The following is a 21,920-nucleotide window of genomic DNA, read 5'->3' as shown; positions in this document are numbered from 1 at the left end:
GAAAACACCTACTGCCATCAGGGCCCCCTGTGCACAGGGATCCAGAAGTAGGGGTAAGCCCTTCTGGTTGTTACCCTCACGGAGAGCTGAAACCCAGGCCTGAGGAGCGACTTCAGGCTGGAGACCAGAGATAAGACCAACTTTTCTGCTCCAAGTGACCTGCCTGGTGGACTCAGGACAAATGCCCACAGGAACAGCTGAAAGCCAGTGAACAGGAACAACTACACGCCTGAAAGCAGAACACTCTGTTCCCATAACTCGTTGAAAGAAAACAGGAAAACAGGTCTACAGCACTCCTGACACATAGGCCTATAGCATGGTCAAACCACTGTCAGAAATAGCAGAACAAGGTAACAACAGAGACAACTTGATGGTGAGAGGTAAGCGCAGGAACCTAAGCAACAGAAACCAAGACTACATGGCATCATCAGAGCTCAATTCTCCCACCAAAGAAAATACTGACTATCCAAACACACCAGAAAAGCAAAATCTAGATTCAAAATCACATTTGATCATGATGATGGAGGACTTTAAGAAAGACATAAAGAACTCCCTTAGAGAAATGCAGGGAAACACAAGTAAACAAGTAGAAACCATTAGAGAGGAAATACAAAAATCTCTGAAAGAATTACAGGAAAACACAACCAAACAGATGAAGGAATTGAAAATGGAAATAGAAACAATAAAGAAAGCACAAAGGGAGACAACCCTGAATATAGAAAGAAAAAAAAAGGAAGAGACAATGAGCTGTAGATACAAGCATCACCAACAGAATACAAGAAATAGAAGAGAGAATCTCAGGAGCAGAAAATTCCATAGAAATCATCGACACAACGGTCAAAGATAATGTAAAATGGAAAAAGCTACTGGCCCAAAACATACAGGAAATCCAGGACACAATGAGAAGATCAAACATAAGGATAATAGGTATAGAAGAGAGTGAAGACTCCCAACTCAAAGGACCAGTAAATCTCTTCAACAAAATCAAAGAAGAAAACTTCCCTAACCTAAAGAAAGAGATGCCCATAAACATAAAAGAAGCCTACAGACTTCTGAATAGATTGGACCAGAAAAGAAACTCCTCCCATCACATAATAGTCAAGACACCAAATGCACAAAACAAAGAAAGAATATTAAAAGCAGTAAGGGGAAAAGGTCAAGTAACATATAAAGGCAGACCTATCAGAATCACACCAGACTTTTCGCCAGAAACTATGAAGGCCAGAAGATCCTGGACAGATGTCATACAGACCCTAAGAGAACACAAATGCCAGCCCAGGTTACTGTATCCAGAAAAACTCTCAATTAACATAGATGGAGAAAACAAAATATTCGATGGCAAAACCAAATTTACACAATATCTTTCTACAAATCCAGCCCTACAAAGGATAATAAATGGTAAAGCCCAACACAAGGAGGCAAGCTACACCCTAGAAAAAGCAAGAAACTAATCGTTTTATAACAAAACAAAGACAAGCACACAAACATAATCTCGCCTCCAAATAAGAAGATAACGGGAAGCAACAATCAGTATTCCTTAATATCTCTCATCATCAGTGGACTCAATTTCCCAATAAAAAGACGCAGATTAACAAACTGGATATGTAATGAAGACCCAGCATTTTGCTGCCTACAGGAAACACACCTCAGACACTAAGACAGACACTACCTCAGAGTAAAAGGCTGGAAAACAACTTTCCAAGCAAATGGTCAGAAGAAGCAAGCTGTAGTAGCCATTCTAATATCGAATAAAGTCAATTTTCAACCAAAAGTCATCAAAAAAGATAAGGAAGGACACTTCATATTCATCAAAGGAAAAATCCACCAAGATGAACTCTCAATCCTAAATATCTATGTTATAAATACAAGAGCACCTGCATACATAAAGAAACCTTACTAAAGCTCAAAGCACACATTGCACCCCGCTCTCCTCAATGGACAGATCATGGAAACAGAAATTAAACAGAGATATAGACAGACTAAGAGAAGTCATGAACGAAATGGTCTTAGATATTTATAGAACATTCTATCCTAAAACAAAAGGATATACCTTCTTCTCACCACCTCATGGTAATTTCTCCAAAATTTACCATATAATTGGGCACATAACAGTCCTGAACATATACAGGAAGATATAAATAATCCCATGTGTCCAATCAGACCACCATGGGCTAAAGCTGGTCTTCAATAACAATAAGGGAAGAACGCCCACATATACGTAGAAGTTAAACAACGCTCTACTCAATGATAACCTGGTCAAGAGAGAAATAAAGAAAGAAATTAAAGACTTCATAGAATTTAATGAAAATGAAGGTACAACATACCCAAACTTATGGGACACAATGAAAGCTGTGCTAAGAGGAAAACTCATAGCGCTGAGTGCCTGCAGAAAGAAACAGGAAAGAGCATATATCAGCAGCTTAACAGCACACTTGAAAGTTCTAGACCAAAAAGAAGCAAACACGCCCGGGAGGAGTAGAAGACAGTAAAAAATCAAACTCAGAGCTGAAATCAACCAAGTAGAAACAAAAGGGACTATACAAAGAATCAACAGAACCAAACGCTGGTTCTTTGAGAAAATCAACAAGATAGATAAACCCTTAGCCAGACTAACGAGAGGACACAGAGAGTGTGTCCAAATTAACAAAATCAGAAATGAAAAAGGAGACATAACTACAGAATCAGAGATTCAAAAAATCATCAGATCCTACAACAAAAGCCTATATTTAAAAAAATTGAAAATCTGGAGGAAATGTACAATTTTCTAGGCATACACCAGGTACCGAAGTTAAATCAGGAACAGATAAACCATTTAAACAACCCCATAACTCCTAACAAAATAGAAGCAGTCGTTAAAGGTCTCCCAACCAAAATGAGCCCAGGTCCAGGTGGGTTCAGTGCAGAATTCTATCAGACATTCATAAATGACCTCATACCAATACTATCCAAACTATTCCACAAAATTGAAACAGACAGCACTACCGAATTCCTTCTATGTAACCACAATTACTCTTATACCTAAACCACACAAAGACCCAACAAAGAAAGAGAGCTTCAGACCAATTTCCCTTATGAATATTGATTCTAAAATACTCAATACAATACTTTCAAACCATCCCCATCAAAATATCAATCCAATTCTTCAGAGAGTTAGACAGAACAATTTTCAAATTCATCTGGAAAAACAAAAAACCCAGGATAGCTATCCTCAACAATAAAAGGACTTCAGGGGGAATCACTATCCCTGAACTCAAGCAGTATTACAGAGCAATAGTGATAAAAACTGCATGGTATTGGTACAGAGACAGACAGATAGACCAGTGGAATAGAATTGAAGACCCAGAAATGAACCCACACACCTATGGGCACTTGATTTTTGACAAAGGAGCCAAAACCATCCAATGGAAAAAAGATAGTATTTTCAACAAATGGTGCTGGTTCAACTGGAGGTCAGCATGTAGAAGAATGCAGATCGATCCATGCTTATCACCCTGTACAAAGCTTAAGTCCAAGTGGATCAAGGACCTCCACATCAAACCAGATACACTCAAACTAATAGAAGAAAAACTAGGGCAGCATCTCGAACACATGGGCACTGGAAAAAATTTCCTGAACAAAACACCAATGGCTTATGCTCTAAGATCAAGAATTGACAAATGGGATCTCATAAAACTGCAAAGCTTCTGTAAGGCAAAGGACACTGTGGTTAGGACAAAACGGCAACCAACAGGTTGGAAAAAGATCTTTACCAATCCTACAACTGATAGAGGGCTTATATCCAAAATATACAAAGAACTCACGAAGTTAGACTGCAGGGAGACAAACAACCCTATTAAAAATGGGGTTCAGAGCTAAACAAAGAATTCACAGCTGAGGAATGGCATATGGCTGAGAAGCACCTAAAGAATTGTTCAACATCTTTAGTCATAAGGGAAATGCAAATCAAAACAACCCTGAGATTTCACCTCACACCAGTGAGAATGGCTAAGATAAAAAACTCAGGTGACAGCAGATGCTGGCGAGGATGTGGAGAAAGAGGAACACTCCTCCATTGTTGGTGGGATTGCAGACTGGTACGACCATTCTGGAAATCAGTCTGGAAGTTCCTCAGAAAATTGGACAATGATCTACCTGAGGACCCAGCTATACCTCTCTTGGGCATATACCCAAAAGATGCTCCAATATACAGCAAAGACACGTGCTCCACTATGTTCATAGCAGCCTTATTTATAATAGCCAGAAGCTGGAAAGAACCCAGATGCCTTTCAACAGAAGAATGGATACAGAAAATGTGGTACATCTACACAATGGAATATTATTCAGCTATCAAAAACAATGACTTTATGAAATTCATAGGCAAGTGGTTGGAACTGGAAAATATCATCCTGAGTGAGGTAACCCACTGAGGTAAACACTCATTGATAAGTGGATATTAGCCCAAAGTCTTGAATTGCCTTAGATGCACAGAACACATGAAACTCAAGAAGGATGACCAAAATGCGAATGCTTCACTCCTTCTTTAAAAGGGGAACAAGAATACCCTTGGCAGGGAATAGGGAGGCAAAGTTTAGAGCAGAGGCTGAAGAAACACCCATTCAGAGCCTGCCCCACATGTGGCCCATACATATACAGCCACCAAACTAGATAAAATGGATGAAGCAAAGATGTGCAGGCTGACAGGAACCAGATGTAGATCTCTCCTGAGAGACACAGCCAGAATACAGCAAATACATAGGCGAATGCCAGCAGCAATTCACTGAACTGAGAATGAGATCCCTGTTGAAGGAATCAGAGAAAGGACTGAAAGAGCTTGAAGGGGCTTGAGATCCCATATGTACAACAATGCCAAGCAACCAGGGCCTCCAGGGACTAAGCCACTATCCAAAGACTATACATGGACTGACCCTGGACTCTGACCTCATAGGTAGCAATGAATATCCTAGTAAGAGCACCAGTGGAAGGGGAAGCCCTGGGTCCTGCTAAGACTATCCCCCCAGTGAATGTGATTATTGGGGGGAGGGCGATAATGGGGGGAGGATGGGGAGGGGAACACCCATATAGAAGGGGAGGAGAAGGACTTAGGGGGATGTTGGGCTGGAAACTGGGAAAGGGAATAACGTTTGAAATGTAAATAAACACCCAATTTAGTAAAAATGGAAAAATATAGAAAAACAAAACAAAAACCAAAGCAAAGAAAACAAAAACCAAAAACAAACAGAAAATAAGGTATGATGCTGTGACTAAAACATACCGGAAGGAGAAAGTGTGAATAGCATTTGTAGTTTGTGCCTGACACACTTGTGACTGAGCAGGTACTAGCTGAGAATGAATGTGATTGATGTTGAACAGGTACAGGAGATGCGGATGAATCCTCATCAGAATCAGAATCCTATGAGGGGAATTTTAAAACAGATTTCATTATCTTCAGATTATTTTTTTACACATATGTGTCTGTTAGGTGTGTGCATGTAAGTGCAGACACTCATAGAAGGCAGAGGTGTCTAATGCCCTGGAGCAGGAAGTTATAGGTGGTTGTGAGCCATCTAATATGGGTGCTGGGAGCTGAACTCAGGTCCTCTGGAAGAGCACCACATGCCCTACTGGGCCCTCTCTCCAGCCCCTTAATCGTATGTGTGTGGGGGTGTTACATGTGAGTGCAGTCTCCTGACAAGCCCAGATGACAACACTGGGTCCCTTGGAACTGGAGTGTTATATGCCTGTGAGCCACTGCTTGGGTGCTAGGAATTGATGTGAGTTCCTCTGCAAGGGCAATGGCTGCTTTTAATGGGCAAGCCAGCTAGCTCTTCAGACCTGTGTTGTTTATTGCAGGGAGAATAAGGGACAGAGAGACTAGAGAATGCAAGTTAGTCATGTCCGTGCTGTGAAAAGCAAGCATTTCCTTCTTCCCCCTACCTCTTTTCTATACCTCATCTCACGTGTGCCTTTGGCTTCTATGTGAAGATTTTAGTTTACATTTGATACATTTGTTAATTTCTTATTCGATGATAAGACTACCTTCTATCTAGTCTCGTTCGTTTATTTACGTAAGTCCCTGTGTGAATCTGTGTGTGGGTTTGTGAGTGTGGAGCCCAGAGACTGACAGCCACATGTCTTTATTTCTTTATTGCTCTGCATCTTGTATTTTGAGGCAGGGTCTCTTGCTGACCCTGGAGCTGACCAGTGTGAATTGCCAAGAGGGATTCCTCCAGTCTCAGTCTAAACGGAGCTGGGATTATTGACGTGAGCTGCCTCTCCTGGCTTTCTTTACACTTTTCCCAGGGATCAAAATCAGGTCTTCATGTTTGCACAGAAAGTGCTTTTCTGACTGACAGGTCTCCTAGTTCCAGTGAAGTTTCAATGAGATGCATGTAGACCCCATAACACAATAGTTGCTATTCCTTAGGTGTTTGTGGAGGAACGAAGGAAGTAGAGACAATTATCATAACTAAAAATCTCGTGAAGCAAGGGGAAGAATTTTCCAGCTCTTCCTGGTTGAGAGTAGTAGTCCTTAAATTACAGTGTTTGTCTGCCCTCCCTGTCTGTACAGGGGCCATTTGCTCACTTCCACATCACAACATCCTATTAACAACGAGTTCTACCAATCCTCAATAAGGAATAATGCTCCTCAGACACTATGCTGACCCATGTTATTGCCCAAATATTACCGTGTACAGTTGCCTTTTTATTAATTCTGAACACGGAATAACCTTTAACTCCCTTTGAACCCTTTGGAACTCTGAAAGCATGTCGTTCTATGGTTTTGAACTTCCACAGAACCCGGGGATATCTATTAGCTAGTTACTTGCCTATTAAAAGTGACTGATAATCTTTAATGATTAACAGCCTGGGGGTCCTTAAGCACAAACAATTCTGTAGAGAGACCAAAGGCTTGTATTTCAAACAAATGGCCGTACTAACGAGACAGCACGCTCTGCCTTGCTGAGCATGAAGCCAAGTATTTCACGTTGTCCTAACATCTGGATTTGGTTTATTACTAAAGCAGGATACAATGGACTGGTGCGGGGTGGGGGCACGAAGTAAAACCAGTTTTTACGACTATTATCTGATCTTGCTTTTAGACTGAAAATTATCTTCTTTGTTTGAGTCAGGCTCTGCCATGTTTGATTTTTAAGAGAAGGGCATGTTTCATTGGGAACAAGCTACAGTGACATAATCTACTCCTTCCCTCCCTCCGACAACAAATCAAGTCAAAACAAAAACACTATTGGAATAAGAGGAGACATAATCTTGCTTGAGATTTCTCTGCGTGACTAAAGGGTTTACATTTTTAGATTACATGCATTTGTTAAAGCATTGCACTCCTCTGAAAATATGATATACTAGGTCTAGATGTTATAACTTTTCAAATTGTTCATTTAAATTTGATGATGTTTGGATCTTTAGAAATGTATTTTCCTAAATTGGATATCAGAACCAATATTTTACATCTGACCAACAGTTTTCATCATATGCTAACATTTTACTTTACTGCTTATCGACTTGTACAAAATTTTATACATATTAATATATACCTTTCAAGAAAATGTCTCATCTATCCCTTCCTGTCTTTCTTTTGAAAGATAGAGTCTCTGTATGAAGGCCAGAGTGGGATTTGATCTTGTAATCCTGTTGCCTCTGTCTCCTGATTGTTGGGATTAAGCATGTGTCAACAAGAAATGTGAACACATTAAAAAAAAAACTCTACAGGTAATTTGCCAAACAAGTGATCTTTTCAAATAGTTAAAAATGGCAGAGTTGTTTTTTAAGATAAATGATTACAGAGGAGGAATTTTCATATTTGGCTGACCCTGTCCCCAGTAACCCTAGTCATGAGTAGAACCATCACACAAAATGGAGTAAAAACATTGCAGTAGGGAGTCTAGCTAGGAATGACAGGAGCTCCGGAAGTTCTACTTTGAGTGACAGATAAGGTTTATCTGGGGCTCAGAGCCCTTAAACGGTGATGTAGTTACTCAAGTTAGAAAGAAAGATGAAAAGAAACTTTATCCTTCCGGATGCTTAAAACTAGACCTAGCCAAGTGCTGGAAAACAAAATACAGGAAAGTCCCCTGAATGTGTTGCCAGGGAAATGGCCGACTGACCTCTGTTAACTTTTTGTTCTGCTGATGTAGCCACAGGGCTCTAGAGTCCGGCTTGCTCTCTTACTGGCTCCTCTGTGACTTCAGGGAACATGTTTGGCCTGGCTGGTTTCCTCCCTCTAAACCCTCTCCCAGGAGAGTTTAGCAATGGCACTCACTTCAAGAGGCTTAATTCTTAAAAGCCCTTCGAGACTGGAAAGAGAAAATTATCAAGGAGGTAAAAATTATTTTTCTCTTTAGTTGTTGGCCAGTACAAGTTAGAGGTCTAAAAATAAAGCCAACATTGGTCTAATTGTTAATGCATGTCTACTTTTTCTGTATTTCTACTTAATTCAGTGAATTACGTGTAACTTCACTTCGCATCTGTTTACTGAGGCATCCTTTTGATGAAGATACTCAAATCCTGCAACTAACTACTGACTCTTCTGAGAGATTAAGGGATTCTTATCTGTGTGAAAGGCAGACAAGAAAGTCTCCCACATCCAGATCTGCTGTAGCAGCTGAATGCAAGTACTTAAAACTTAAAATTCTTTTTTTTTCTTTTTTCAGAGCTGGGGACCGAACCCAGGGCCTTGCGCTTGGCCTACCACTGAGCTAAATCCCCAACCCCAAAACTTAAAATTCTTAAAAGCCCTTCAGGACTGGAAAGAAAAAATTGTTGAAGAGATAAGATTTTTTTCTCTTTAGTTGTTGGCCAGTACAAATTAAAATCTAAAATTAAAGGCATCATTGGCCTAATATAATAATAAAAGGGCAGTTGATGTAGCAGCAAATATTTTAAGGTGCCTTACAGTTTTCAAGCCAGGGGCTGAGAGACCAGTTCTTCCACCAGGCTCTTTGCATAGTTCTAGCCTGGAGTGTGGTAACATTTTCTGCTACTTCCTGGTCCCTGAGCAGTGACTAAGACAGTGGACCCAATGAACCCACACAGCTATGGTCATTTGATTTTTGACAAAGGAGCCAAAACCATCCAATGGAGAAAAGATAGTATTTTCAGCAAATGGTGCTGGTTCAACTGGAGGTCAACATGTAGAAGAATGCAGATCGATCCATGCTTATCACCCTGTACAAAGCTTAAGTCCAAGTGGATCAAGGACCTCCACATTAAACCAGATACATTCAAACTAATAGAAGAAAAAGTGGGGAAGCATCTTGAACACATGGGCACTGGAAAAAATTTCCTGAACACAACACCAATGGCTTATGCTCTAAGATCAAGAATCGACAAATGGGATCTCATAAAACTACAAAGCTTCTGTAAGGCAAAAGACACCGTTGTTAGGACAAAATGACAACCAATAGGTTGGAAAAAGATCTTTACCAATCCTACAACTGATAGAGGGTTTATATCCAAAATATACAAAGACCTCAGGGAGACAAACAACCCTATTAAAAAATGGGGTTCAGAGTTAAAGAATTCACAGCTGAGGAATGCCGAATGGCTGAGAAACACCTGAAGAAATGTTCAGCATCTTTAGTCATAAGGGAAATGCAAATCAAAACAACCCTGAGATTTCCACCTCAGACCAGTCAGAATGGCTAAGATCAAAAACTCAGGTGACAGCAGATGCTGGCGAGGATGTGGAGAAAGAGGAACACTCCTCCATTGTTGGTGGGACTGCAGACTGGTACAACCATTCTGGAAATCAGTCTAGAGGTTCCTCAGAAAATTGGACATTGAACTACCTGAGGACCCAGCTATACCTCTCTTCGGCATATACCCAAAAGATACCCCAATATATAAAAAGACACATGCTCCACTATGTTCATAGCAGCCTTATTTATAATAGCCAGAAGCTGGAAAGAACCCAGATGCCCTTCAAAAGAGAAATGGATATAGAAAATGTGGTACATCTACACAATGGAATATTACTCAGCTATCAAAAACAATGACTTTATGAAATTCATAGGCAAATGAATGGAACTGGAAAATATCCTGAGTGAGGTAACCCAATCACAGAAAAACACACATGATATGCACTCATTGATAGGTGGCTATTAGCCCAAATGCTTGAATTACCCTAGATGCACAGAACACATGAAACTCAAGAAGGATGACCAAAATGCGAATGCTTCACTCCTTCTTTAAAAGGGGAACAAGAATACCCTTGGCAGGGAATAGGGAGGCAAAGTTTAGAGCAGAGGCTGAAGAAACACCCATTCAGAGCCTGCCCCACATGTGGCCCATACATATACAGCCACCAAACTAGATAAGATGGATGAAGCAAAGAAGTGCAGGCTGACAGGAACCAGATGTAGATCTCTCCTGAGAGACACAGCCAGAATACAGCAAATACAGAGGCGAATGCCAGCAGCAAACCACTGAACTGAGAATGGGATCCCTGTTGAAGGAATCAGAGAAAGGACTGGAAGAGCTTGAAGGGGCTTGAGACCCCATATGAACAGCAGTGCCAACCAACCAGAGCTTCCAGGGACTAAGTCACTACCCAAAGACTGTACATGGACTGACCCTGGACTCCAAATGCATAGGTAGCAATGAACAGCCTAGTAAGAGCACCTTTGGAAGGGGAAGCCCTTGGTCCTGCCAAGACTGAACCCCCAGTGAACGTGATTGTTGTGGGGAGGGCGGTAATGGGGGAAGCATGGGGAGGGGGACACCTATAGAGAATGGGAGGGGAAGGAGCTAGGGGGATATTGGCCAGGAAACCAGGAAGAGGAATAACAATCGAAATGTAAATAAGAAATACTCAAGTTAATAAAGATGAAAATTTAAAAAAAAAAAACAGTGGACCCTATACTATGTGATACAATTCTCATCTGATACATTCTGAAACAAACTCTTAGACTTAAATGTGGTTCTTTCTGTAACAAAATTAAGGTTTTGTGGCCAGTTTGGTGAACCTGTTATTGGTGGTTTGTTTGTTTGTTTCAGTGGTAGAGACCAAAAAGGCATTAAATGAAAGTATACGAAGCATAAACTCAGGGATGGAAGTGAATGTTTCCAATGAGAAAAGGAAGTTGAAAGTTTAAAAATGAAAAGTCCATAAATGCCACAGATGTATATCATACTACAAAAACATACAAAATCCAGGCAAAGAAAAAGGATGTAGGTTACCCATTTGACACACCTTGTTTCCTGTAGGATTTTGCCTGAATGGCATCATCTTTTTAAATAACATTGTGTCACCTAGGGGTCTTGATCTGGTTCTTTTTCTCTGCCGGTTAAAAAAGTAAAAGGCAAGAAAAGTTCTGAAGAGCAACAGATAGCAGTGGGGAGAAGGAAGAGAGATTCAATGTGTGAGGCAGATTCTCCACTGCCTGACTGCCTTCCCCACACATTTTCCCAAAGAGCCAAATACAGCAGACACACAGCGACCCTTTAGAAAGAAGAAGGGGAGACCAGGGAACCCTAAAATCCAGTCTCTCTTCTAGGACTGGACTTTTTAAGGGTCTTTGAAGGGGTCTCCCCAATTTAGGTTAGTCAGTTTGATCAAAGACAGGGTAGCTGATAGGCCCACAAGTTTGGCATAAACATGTTGGGATCCTGCCTTGAACTTGTGGATCCAGTCTGTCATCTATGTGTGTGGGGAGGGGGCAAGACAAGAGGGGATGAGGAGAGGGTGGGCTTTCTGAGTGGAGAGAGAAAAAAAAACCTTGCCAAGCTTTTGTTTTAAGCATTCAGGCTTTTGTCTCAGGTCAGGAGGGTGAGAAAAAGTCAGCCATCTTGGAAGTTCACTATCATTTTTTTTCTTATGCATGTCACCTTTCCCAGGCTGTGTGCCTATCTGAGAATTTGTCTAACTCCTAATCCCTTAGATTTGTAATAAGTTTCATTAACTTTAAGCATGGTTAATGAGAATCAGTCTTCCATCACTGGTAACTGCATTGCACACAAAATGTGAATCCCTGTGTAGAAATAATCACTACAAATCTGCAGGTTTGTGTCCTTAAAGTCATAAGAACTCTGTATCTGACACGCCTTTGTTAAAAAAAAAACAAACAAGTCTTCCATGATGGATTTTATTTGGAAAGTGGAGGAGCTTTCCACACACCAGCTTCTATTCATAAACCAATGTCCACATCTCTTCTCCAACACCCAGGGACTCGGTGTCAAATGGGCGATACACACTGACTTCACATACCCGGGTCTGTAATATTTCCACATCAAGTGAGTTGGGGTAAGGCATGGGAAGATCGTGTCTGGAAGCCATCATTCCTTCCCTGGACAGCTAGCAATGACGTTACATCTATGTGATTGTCAGCCACATAGAGTGAACAAATCCCCATCAGATCCCTCTTAGCTCAATTCCCGTGACATCCTTGCCACTTCAGTACGACCTTAGGGGAGAAATTGGAGCTAGCTACAATCAAATTCATGTAAATTTTTTATGTTGGCCATTTCACAAGACTGTACAAACATGCAGACATATATTGGGGGGTTATCCTGGAAGTAAGGTCTTAGGGTTTTACCTTTTAAGCTTCCTGTTGAATTCTTCTTTGGCAGAAGGTTTGAACGAGGTGCCTCAGTGGCACCAGGCTCTTAGTCATTTCATAGACCCTGCCTCCCTTTGCTCCTATTGTGTCCCAAAGTCATTCGTTCATCACGGCCCACAGCAGCTCTGTCTGATGTCTTACTCCTACCACCCCAACCACATAACCCTGTTTTATTTCCTCCTTGTCTCCCACTTCTCTCAGAATCATTTCACATATTTTTCAGGTTTCCCCCAGTAAGATGTCTTCCTACAGGAGAGGGAATCTTGTCTGTGTGGCTCACTGATCCATCCTCTAAAGCTCATCTGAGAGTCCATCCTTTGAATAATCTTTTAATAGCAAGAACAAGCAGACGAACTAGAAATATAGATATCTTTTAACTACCTCAGTAATTCTACTTTACCATTTAAATCTCCAACTCTGTCCTCCATCCAACTGGGTGGGTGGGGAGATGATGCAGGCTTTCCCCAGATGTTATGGAGTGAATGCTTGTGCCTCTTTAAAAGTCATAGGCTGTGATGGTACTTGGTGGTACCGTCTCGGAAAGATAATTAGGTCTTGAGGATGGAGCCCCCATGACTGAGCTTAGTGCCCTTGTAGAAGACAGACCCAACAGAGATAAAGGTCGGTTCCTGTGTAAAAATGTATGGAGGAGGTAGCCATCTACAAACGACCAGGAGAGTCTCATCATGCACTGAATCTGCTGGCACTGTGACCTTGTACTTCCAAAGCTCCAGAACTTTGAGAAATCTGTGTTTAAACCACCCAATCTATGTTAACCTTCTGTAGCATTCCAAACAGACTGAGATGCCAGGATGCGCAAAGCTCCTGGGGTTCTACAGAGTACTAGGTTCCCTGTCACTTGCTCTCACTGAAGTCACTGAGATAGCCATGGTATTGGTTAGTAGACATTAATCCAGCCTCAGTGTCCACAGGATTGGTGTGGCAGGGTGTGGAGCCCAGGAGCCTTCCTAAGACCCAGCAGCTGTTTCTCTCTGGGGCCTGCCTCTTACCTCCCTGTCCCCAGCACAGTGGACACTGCTTCCTGAGAGTCCCACAGGGCCAGTCCTTTATTATTTATCTCAGTGACATTCTCCTCTCTTTCCTCCCTGTCTGGAATATTCGACAGACTTATCTCCTGGAGTTCTAGTCTTTCCCAAACTAAGAACAGTGACTACCATCCTCTGCCCCATCTCAGCAAACGGACCCAAGGTAGGGAAATGGCAGGAGACTGACTACCTGCTTAGAATAGCAAGAAAGGGGAAGTCTGAAGAACAAACACAAATATCACAGTCTGGTACTTATCCTGCAAGGGACATTTTATATATTCTCATGTATTGCAGAGAAATGAACTTTTAGCTTAGTTATCCCTTTGGATCACTCTTTTTAAAAGGTGTCTGTGTCATGGACAGACCCATGGCTCCAGCTGCATATGTAGCAGAGGACGGCTTTGTTGGGCATCAGTGGGAGGAGAAGCCCTTGATCCTGCCAAGGCTGGAACCCCCAGTGTAGGGGAATGTCGGGGTGGGGAGGAGGGAAGGGAGGTGGTTGGGGAGGGGAACGCCCTTATAGAAGAAGGGGAGGGAGATAGGATAGGAGGCTTATGAATGGGGAAGGGAATAACACTTGAAATGTAAATAAAAATATCCAATAAAAATATTGCACATCAAAATTTCAATCTCAAAAAAAGGTGTGTACAGTGTGTGTGTACAGTGTGTTTGTGCGTGTGCACAGTGTGTTTGTGTGTATGTACATAGAATGCAGGTGAAGAGACCTGTGGAGACAGAGTGGAAATAGAGTCCCAGCAGTTATGAGCCTCCTGAATAGGTGCTGGGAACTTGGGTCCACTGACAGAGAAGCCAGTGACTCCAACTTAGGCGCCATCTTCCCTGCCTCGGTATGCATCACTCGTATGATTGAATTGTGGTTCCCCAAATTTTTATGTAGAAATCCTGTCCCGCATACTTCAGAATGTGGTTATATTTGGATGTGGATCTTTAAAATGGTAATTAATTGATATGAGATCATTACAGTGGGCCCTATTCAAAATGACTGATTACAGACAACATGCTATGGTTTGAATGTAAAATGTCCCCTGTGACTGAACACTTGGCCAGTGGTTCTGGAGGAAGAGGATTGATAGGAGCAGGCCTTGGGGTTTCCTAACCTCCCCTCACTTCCTATCTGCTCCTTTAGTGGGAACACAATAGGACCACTGCCTCATAATCCCATTGCCCTGCCTTCTCCACTGTGGGAGTCCTATCCCTTCTTTAGCTGTGATACAGAGTGATTCCGTTCTTCCTTTAATAGGCTATTATCAAGTATTTGGTCATATCATTAAGAAAAGTTCTAACTGATACTGTGAAAACACCGTGGCGAGCCAGCTACAAGCCAAGGCAAACATTACGAACCTCCCATCTCTACAGGGACTCTGATCAGGAACCCTCCCTCTTTTGCCTTTCTGTGACAAAGTATTTGCCAGAAGCAACTCAAAGGAGGAAGGGCTTATTCTGGTTGCAGGTTTAGGGATACGGTCTATCATGGCAGCAGGATTATACGGCCTCGGCCCCTCACAACTTGAAGCAGATGTGAAGCAGAAAGCTTTGGCCAGAGCCAGAAGCGGACATGGCCCTTCAAGGCCCACCCTTGGGGACCCACCTGTGCTAGGTTACACCACAGTCACAATGATTCCACAGTCTCCAAAAGTGCTGCCGCCGGTTGGGTACCAAGTGTCCAAATAGAAGACATTCAAGCCATGATACCTCTAGCACCGCGAGATGCTTTTGTTGAGTAAGTCCATCCGACCGTGGGTCTTAGCAGCCCCAGCAGTGAGGTATGCGCTCCCAGTTCTCCAAGACTAAGAAAGGTAGCGGCTATGAACTCTGTGCACGAACAGTTGTTGCTGGTGCGCATGGGCCCTGTTCCGATATCCTCCTGAGAGAATACAGACAGCCAGGAGCAGCAGTTCCTCCACATACAACTTTTGGCCTCAGAACAGAAAGACCATACTCTTAAGCAGCAGAAAATACCTCCGGGAGGGCTGAGGGCATCCTCTCTCTCACTGCTGGTTCTGCCGCCCCAGCCCTCCCCCTGGAACTCCAGAGCTCAGTCTGCACCTGCTCAGATGGCATTTCGATAATGTGCTTTGGAAGGCACAAACATTCCAGGCCCACCAGGCCTTAGTGGGTCAGTAGGTAATGAGGAATCCTCTGACAGAAATATTGTAGCACGTGTCACGGTGACCACACAAATGTTTAGGCATCCTGTCGATCTTTGTATGCATTTCGGAGTGGAGCTTGGGCAGCTGATGGCAGCTGGGAAAGGGAGAGCCAGTTCTTGTCAGAGGCTGTGGCACTAAGGCTACACGTGCTCCCCTAGATGGTCCTTGACCCACAAACATTGGCTGCACCAAAAGGACTCGGTCAGTTTCACAATGAGCACATGAAACTGGGAGAGAATTGTAGTGGTAGGAACAGGGGAAGGATGGGGAGGGAAGGGCCTACGACATGGATTTGATCTCGGCACACTGACATTCTCAGATGACACCAGCAAATTCTAAAACATCTTAATCCTTGCGACAGGAAAAGTTACTAGAAGGCCCTCCTTTTCCTCCCATCTTCCCCATCTAAAAAACATACGTTCGTTCAGAAAAGTACAATCTCAGAAAGCGTTTTCAAAATGCTTGTGTTTTATTTCCCACTTTAAAGGATTGATTTCTTCAGGCATCAGGAACAACAGTAATGAAAGTTGCTTTGTCTCTTCTTTTTCATTCATCAATGTGGTAAACATAGATGTATTTCTTTGAGACAGTCTCTCAACCCTCTAGTAATTGGGTTCTGAGAGTTTATGTTTTAGCATAACATTTAACATTTACTTCTGGAGGTTAAAACTCCCACAAACTGGCTCCTATTTATAGAATAATTAAATCTCCGTTCTATTTAAGTGCTGGCACTGAATCTGCTAAAGCAAGAGCGATGTTGTTCTCCCCGCTCTACATTGGCCCCATTCTGTCCCAAACTGGGATTTTTCTTTTAGCGTGAGGCTCTGTCCTTTTTGCTGTAAGTGGGCTGAGCAAAGGGTGTGACGCAAGAGAGGGCGGTACAGGTGCTGGGAGGGCGGTGGGGAGACTCGGCCTCCGTGCACTTTCCCCGCAGCCGGCAGCGGGGCAGCCTTGCGTCCTGCACGCTCCGCACCAGCTAAGCTTAAGACGCATCCTCTCCTGCACCGCGGCTTCGCCTGGCTTTCTCAAGCTCTTGATGCTGCCCAGCTGAAAGGAGAAGATGGGCACCGGAGATTTCATCTGCATTTCCATGACTGGAGGGGCGCCCTGGGGGTTCAGGCTGCAAGGAGGCAAGGAGGAGAAGCAGCCCTTGCAAGTGGCAAAGGTAGGAGGACCAAGAGAGGCGTTCTGGGCTGTAAGGCAGGGAGAGGGATGAAAACAACCTGTTGATGGTCTTTCCCGTCATTTGCTTGCTTTCTGAGCTGTCGAAGAACTTATGTAGAATGTGGCTTTTTTTTTTTTTTTAAGATTTTCGTGCGAAAATGTACACCGTGCGCCATGTAACTAGCTATCAATCAACAGAGGGAATGCTAATCCTATCTGGTGAAATTCGGGCTGGTTAATTGCATCTGACAAGCCAGCAACCTTAAACTGCTTTCACGCATTCTCTGCTTCATGTTTTGCTGGACTCCCAACAGAGAAGACAGGCCTGAGTTCTTCGTAGCCACTGGGCACGGACATTTGGTGGGCTCTAACAAACAGTTGGTAGTGACGTTTACTGTGCAACAGGAGTAAAAAGGCCAGTTTGGGGCGATAATCTTTAAGGCATCAAGAATTGTCATGAGATCTATTTAAGTGACTAGTCTTTTAAGCATTTAAAGAAATGCAAAATCCCAAGTACTGTATATTCCAACGACTATACTCACATGGCTAAGAGCTCAAGATAGAGTCATAGATAGTTTATTATTTTTTAAATTTTATTTTATTAAAATATAATTATGCTATTTCCCTCCACTCTCCTTCCTCCAGCTCTTTCTTTGTATCCTTCTACCCCAATTTCTGGCTTCCTCTTTGATGTTTAAATATATATGTATGTATATATGTATGCATGTATGTGTATATATGCATTAACTATATTAAGTACAGCCTGCTGAGTCTCCTCAGTGTATTCACAGATAATTTACATACGCACTAATTAGAACTATCTTTCTGGTGCAACTAATGGCTATTTAAAACATTCTTTAGCTTTGTCACATTAGATCGATTTTCAATTTAGCATAATACCCATAATCTCACGGAGAGCTCTAGTTTCTAATTGGCATTCAGCTAAAATGAAGTTAGAAAGCAAGGAGGCGAAAAACTTTTAATCAGATGTTAACATCGAACTGCTGAATCCCGTGCCGGTGTCTGGAGGCATAAAGGGTTACTTTCTTGTTGCGTACTTATAGCTGAAATGAATCTGGACCTCTGTGAAGCATGTGGGTCACTGCCTTTGGAGCTATAGTCTTCTTTATCTTCTATAAATGTTCCCTGTGAAGACAGACATTTCTTTGAAATGTTCTGCTCCCAAGCATCTATCGGGAAAATTCTTTCTTTGGTGGTTGAATCCTGCCACCTAGTGAGAAGTGCGGAAACGAAGTTGTGAGCACAGAACTGGAAGATGAAAGCCATTTATATCTAGAAAGTTCCTCAGAGGTCCCTGTTCTTTTAGTTCTTTTGAATGAGGAAAAAGCCCAGGGACACCGAGTCCTCACCCCGAGGCTCCAGTTTGGGACGACGGAGAGATGAAAGGGTTGGAAGGGAGCTCTGCTGGAACCAACAGCAGATAAAACGCGAACGCGGGATTCAGCACATTGCACGGCTCAGGAGACTAAGGCGGATTTGCTCAGCCGCAGTTGGTTGCTGGCTCCGCTAGCTGAGATTTGGGTTCTGCTTGCGGCTCTGATCTAACTTGCAGTTTGGCCTGAGGCCCATCGGTCGCCGGCCCTGACTCAGTTGCCATAGAAGGGGAGATGTTGCCTAGGGTAGGGAAAGAGAAACTCAAGGAAGAAATTGGACCTATACACTTCTTGAGTTCTATGTTGCTCACTCACTGGTCCTACCAGTGTGTATTTCCGAGTCCCTCGCCTGCTAACTGGAGTGTGGGACCAGTGGTCCCAAAAAGCTGTTGTTCTGCAAAGGCTTTGCTGTGGCCAAGCCTGGAAGGTACAGTGGATGGTGGGTTTCTTCCGAGTTCTCTAAGGCACTGACTAGTTTGTGGTTACTCCGGGAAGCAAGTAGAGGGAAGGTCATCTTCTATCAATCTTCCAATTACCAGGCTGCATGAGGATCAAGAACACTGAGTCTACATTCCTTAGAAATCGTCTTTCCTAAAATATCCAGGCAATATGTTGATGGCTTTAAAGGATTGTTCTGAGAGCACCTAGGTCTTCACTTTCATGATCTGGTTTGTCAGAGGCTGGGGATGTAGGTCAATGATGGAGCGCGTAGGAGATTCTGAGTTCCTTCCCCAGCACTCCTCCACACCAGGTTGTATAACTTCCTAAGTTTATTTAGAGTCGATTTTAAAATGCTACCATGAAAGCTTTGAATGTTTGCTTAATTTGCGGTTTTGTGGGCACTCCACACCCTACCATCTGCTTTTTCCTTGTATGTTAATGGGCTGTAAAATGAGTTAAGTGAGGTGTAAGGCTCAGATAACAGTGATGGTGCCTTTTTCCAGTTCGAGTTTATCATTGGCTCAAATTTGTTATATTTGATTTTTTATATTGTCATACGTATTTTAGAAAGCTAGAAAGCTTAAGCCGCGGAGTCAACTCAGTGAGCAAACCTGGCGGGGGGGAGCTCTTCCCAGAGCTCAAGGTGAAGTGAATGTCAGTTGCTTGTGGCTGGTCTTTCTCATTATGGCTGAGTGACCTCCAAGTAGGGGGAGTAAGTAAAGAAGCTGAAAGGCTAAGTGCAGGGAGATAGCTGACAAGTTAAATAAAGAATATGCCAAGAAAACCCTTGGGAAGAAGAAGTTGGAGTATCAAGTCAGTCACCCGCATTGATATAGTAAGTTCTAGGTCAGCCTAGGCTACATTAAATCCTCTCTCAACAAAATCCACACAGGCTATTAATTTTAGAGTTAAAAATATGCTCGTTTCCATAAAATGGAAAATTTAATTACAGTATCATATCCTATAGTTTATAATAAAATATGTAAACATCTAGGTTTTCTATAATCCTATGTAGATATGCTAACAGACTGCAATAGCATTATAAAACTTAGTCCAGTATCATTCCAAGATCAGAAATTTAATTGCTTTTTAATCCCTAGGGAATATCTTTCTATTAGGGAATATCTTTCTATTAACTTTCAATTTAGTTACTTATGAGAGACACACAAGTATTTTTAACATTTGCCTGGTACGCTGAACAGCATAGAAACCCTAAAAAAAGAAGAATCTTAGGGAAAGGTTTCATTGACATTTAAGCTCAACTGAAAAGCTTAAGGTCAAAGTAATCGGTAATATTCTCTACCTCTGGAATGCAAAACAAACCTTTGTAACACTTGCTCAAAGGACAATCAAAGGACAAAGCCGATTCTGAATTCATCCCAGGAGCAAGTTGATCCTGATAGAAAGCCCCATTTGCAAATCTCCTCATGAAAAAGGATGTCTGTGTCTTCACATCCTCACCCTCTCCTCGGGGACATGTGCTTACATGGCCATGTCCCTGGCAGTCTCTTGGCAAACCACTCGGGGAAATCTCCCTATAAAGACTTGGAGAAAGTTTTCTTTTACAAACAATTCTTACAATTAAAAATCAACTTACATTTTAAAAGTAATGAGCAAATAGATGGGCCAGACTAAACATAAATTAGGGTGATCTACCACCAAAGTTTTGGGGGTTTTTTGGTTTTTTTTTTTTAATCTTGTGACCTGTGTCCAGTCTTGAATTAGTGAGTCTGAGGTTGCCCCCCCACCCCCCGCATCAAGATTGCTTAACATTCCAAGAGGAATGTGTGTGAGCAGACACAAAGCCTGCTGGAGAGAGCTGAGGTCAGCCATGCCCCCTAAGGCCTGACTAGAGCCTGGTGTGCCCTGTGAGCTCTTCCCCATTCATCCTGTCTCAGAGTAATAAGGGGATGACCACGGAGAGGCTAAGAGCGGTGTGAGTCCCTGGCTTTGTGAGCAGGTCATGATTACAAATAAAGGATTTTCCCTTCCGATGTCAAGATAAGTGACTGACTGGAGCAAGAAGAGGTGTTGGGAAGCCCCACAGTGATCGAGCTAAACGCTGGGCCTCCCTGAAAGATAGGACCATGTGCATTTTTTCCCATTTGGTTTTGTCAGTGGGCATGATAGTTAGAATGAGAATGGCCTCCCCTTAGGCTCTTGTGTTTAAATGCCTATTCACCAGGGAGTGGGACTGTTGAGAAGGATTAAGGGGTGTGGCCTTATTGGAGGAAGTGTGTCACTAGGAGTGGATTTTGAGATTTCAAAAGCCCAGGCCAAGCCCAGTCTCTTGCTCTGCCTCCTGCCTGTGGTTCAGGATGTAAAGCTCTCATCTACTCCAACACCATGCCTTCCTGCCTGCTGCCATGTTCCCCACTGTGGTTGCAATGGACTAAACCTCTGACATTATAAGTAATCTCCCAATTAAATGTTTTCCTTTATAAAGTTGTTTTGGTCATGGTCTCTCTACACAGCAATAGATTACTGACTAAGACAGTGGGCTCACTGGCCTGCCCAATGCATTTATAAATGGGGTGTGTGCAAGTGAGTAGAAGCAGGAAGGGAGAGGGTGTAAAACTAGAGAAATACTGAGGTGGGTGGAGAGAAGAGAAAGAGGATGATGAAGGAGAGAAAAAAATTATTAAAATCACCTCAGTAATACCTAATAAATACTCAGAGTACTATCTGGTCATGGATTTTAGAATCTGACAGCAGCTAAGGAACTCTTCTTTATCCTCTGCCTAAAAGCAAAAAAACCATCCTAGGTCTTGTGAATCCAGTCTCAAGTGCTTCGAATGCAGATGTGTGACAGCTCTGTTGTTCCAGAAAACAGTCTTAGGGTAGATTAGGGAATACAGGGAGGGATAACTAGCATTAAAGACATTTCAAAAAAGTCACATGGAAACTTATTGCAGTGAAGCTTCCTAATATATACATGCATGTGTATATAATAATATAGTACAGTATATATACACAGACATATATACACATATATACACACACAGATACACAGACACCACACACACACACACACACACACACACACACACACACACACACTTACTGGTGTTATTCTATACTGTAGCATGTAGTTTAAAAAACATTCCATGCTAAATCCGGCTAATCACCGGCACCTGCTGCCTAGGTCTG

At 42.5% G+C, this 21,920-nt stretch overlaps 1 protein-coding gene across 1 annotated transcript in view; it reads left to right on the top strand.

Moving 5' to 3' along the window:
* The first annotated feature begins 16,712 nt into the window (after positions 1 to 16,712).
* Positions 16,713 to 21,920, top strand: part of Synpo2 (synaptopodin 2) — a 154,160-nt gene continuing 148,952 nt past the window's right edge. Inside the window, exon 1 of the mRNA NM_001191963.1 lies at positions 16,713 to 16,936. Coding sequence (NP_001178892.1) covers positions 16,832 to 16,936 — 105 coding nt within the window. The 5' untranslated portion in view covers positions 16,713 to 16,831. The remainder of the gene's footprint in view (positions 16,937 to 21,920) is intronic.

The sequence above is a fragment of the Rattus norvegicus genome, chromosome 2 (genome assembly GCF_036323735.1).
Source record: "Rattus norvegicus strain BN/NHsdMcwi chromosome 2, GRCr8, whole genome shotgun sequence".
Lineage (NCBI taxonomy): Eukaryota > Metazoa > Chordata > Mammalia > Rodentia > Muridae > Rattus > Rattus norvegicus.
Note: the sequence above shows the minus strand (reverse complement) of the source record. Positions and strands in the feature narration are given on the sequence as shown.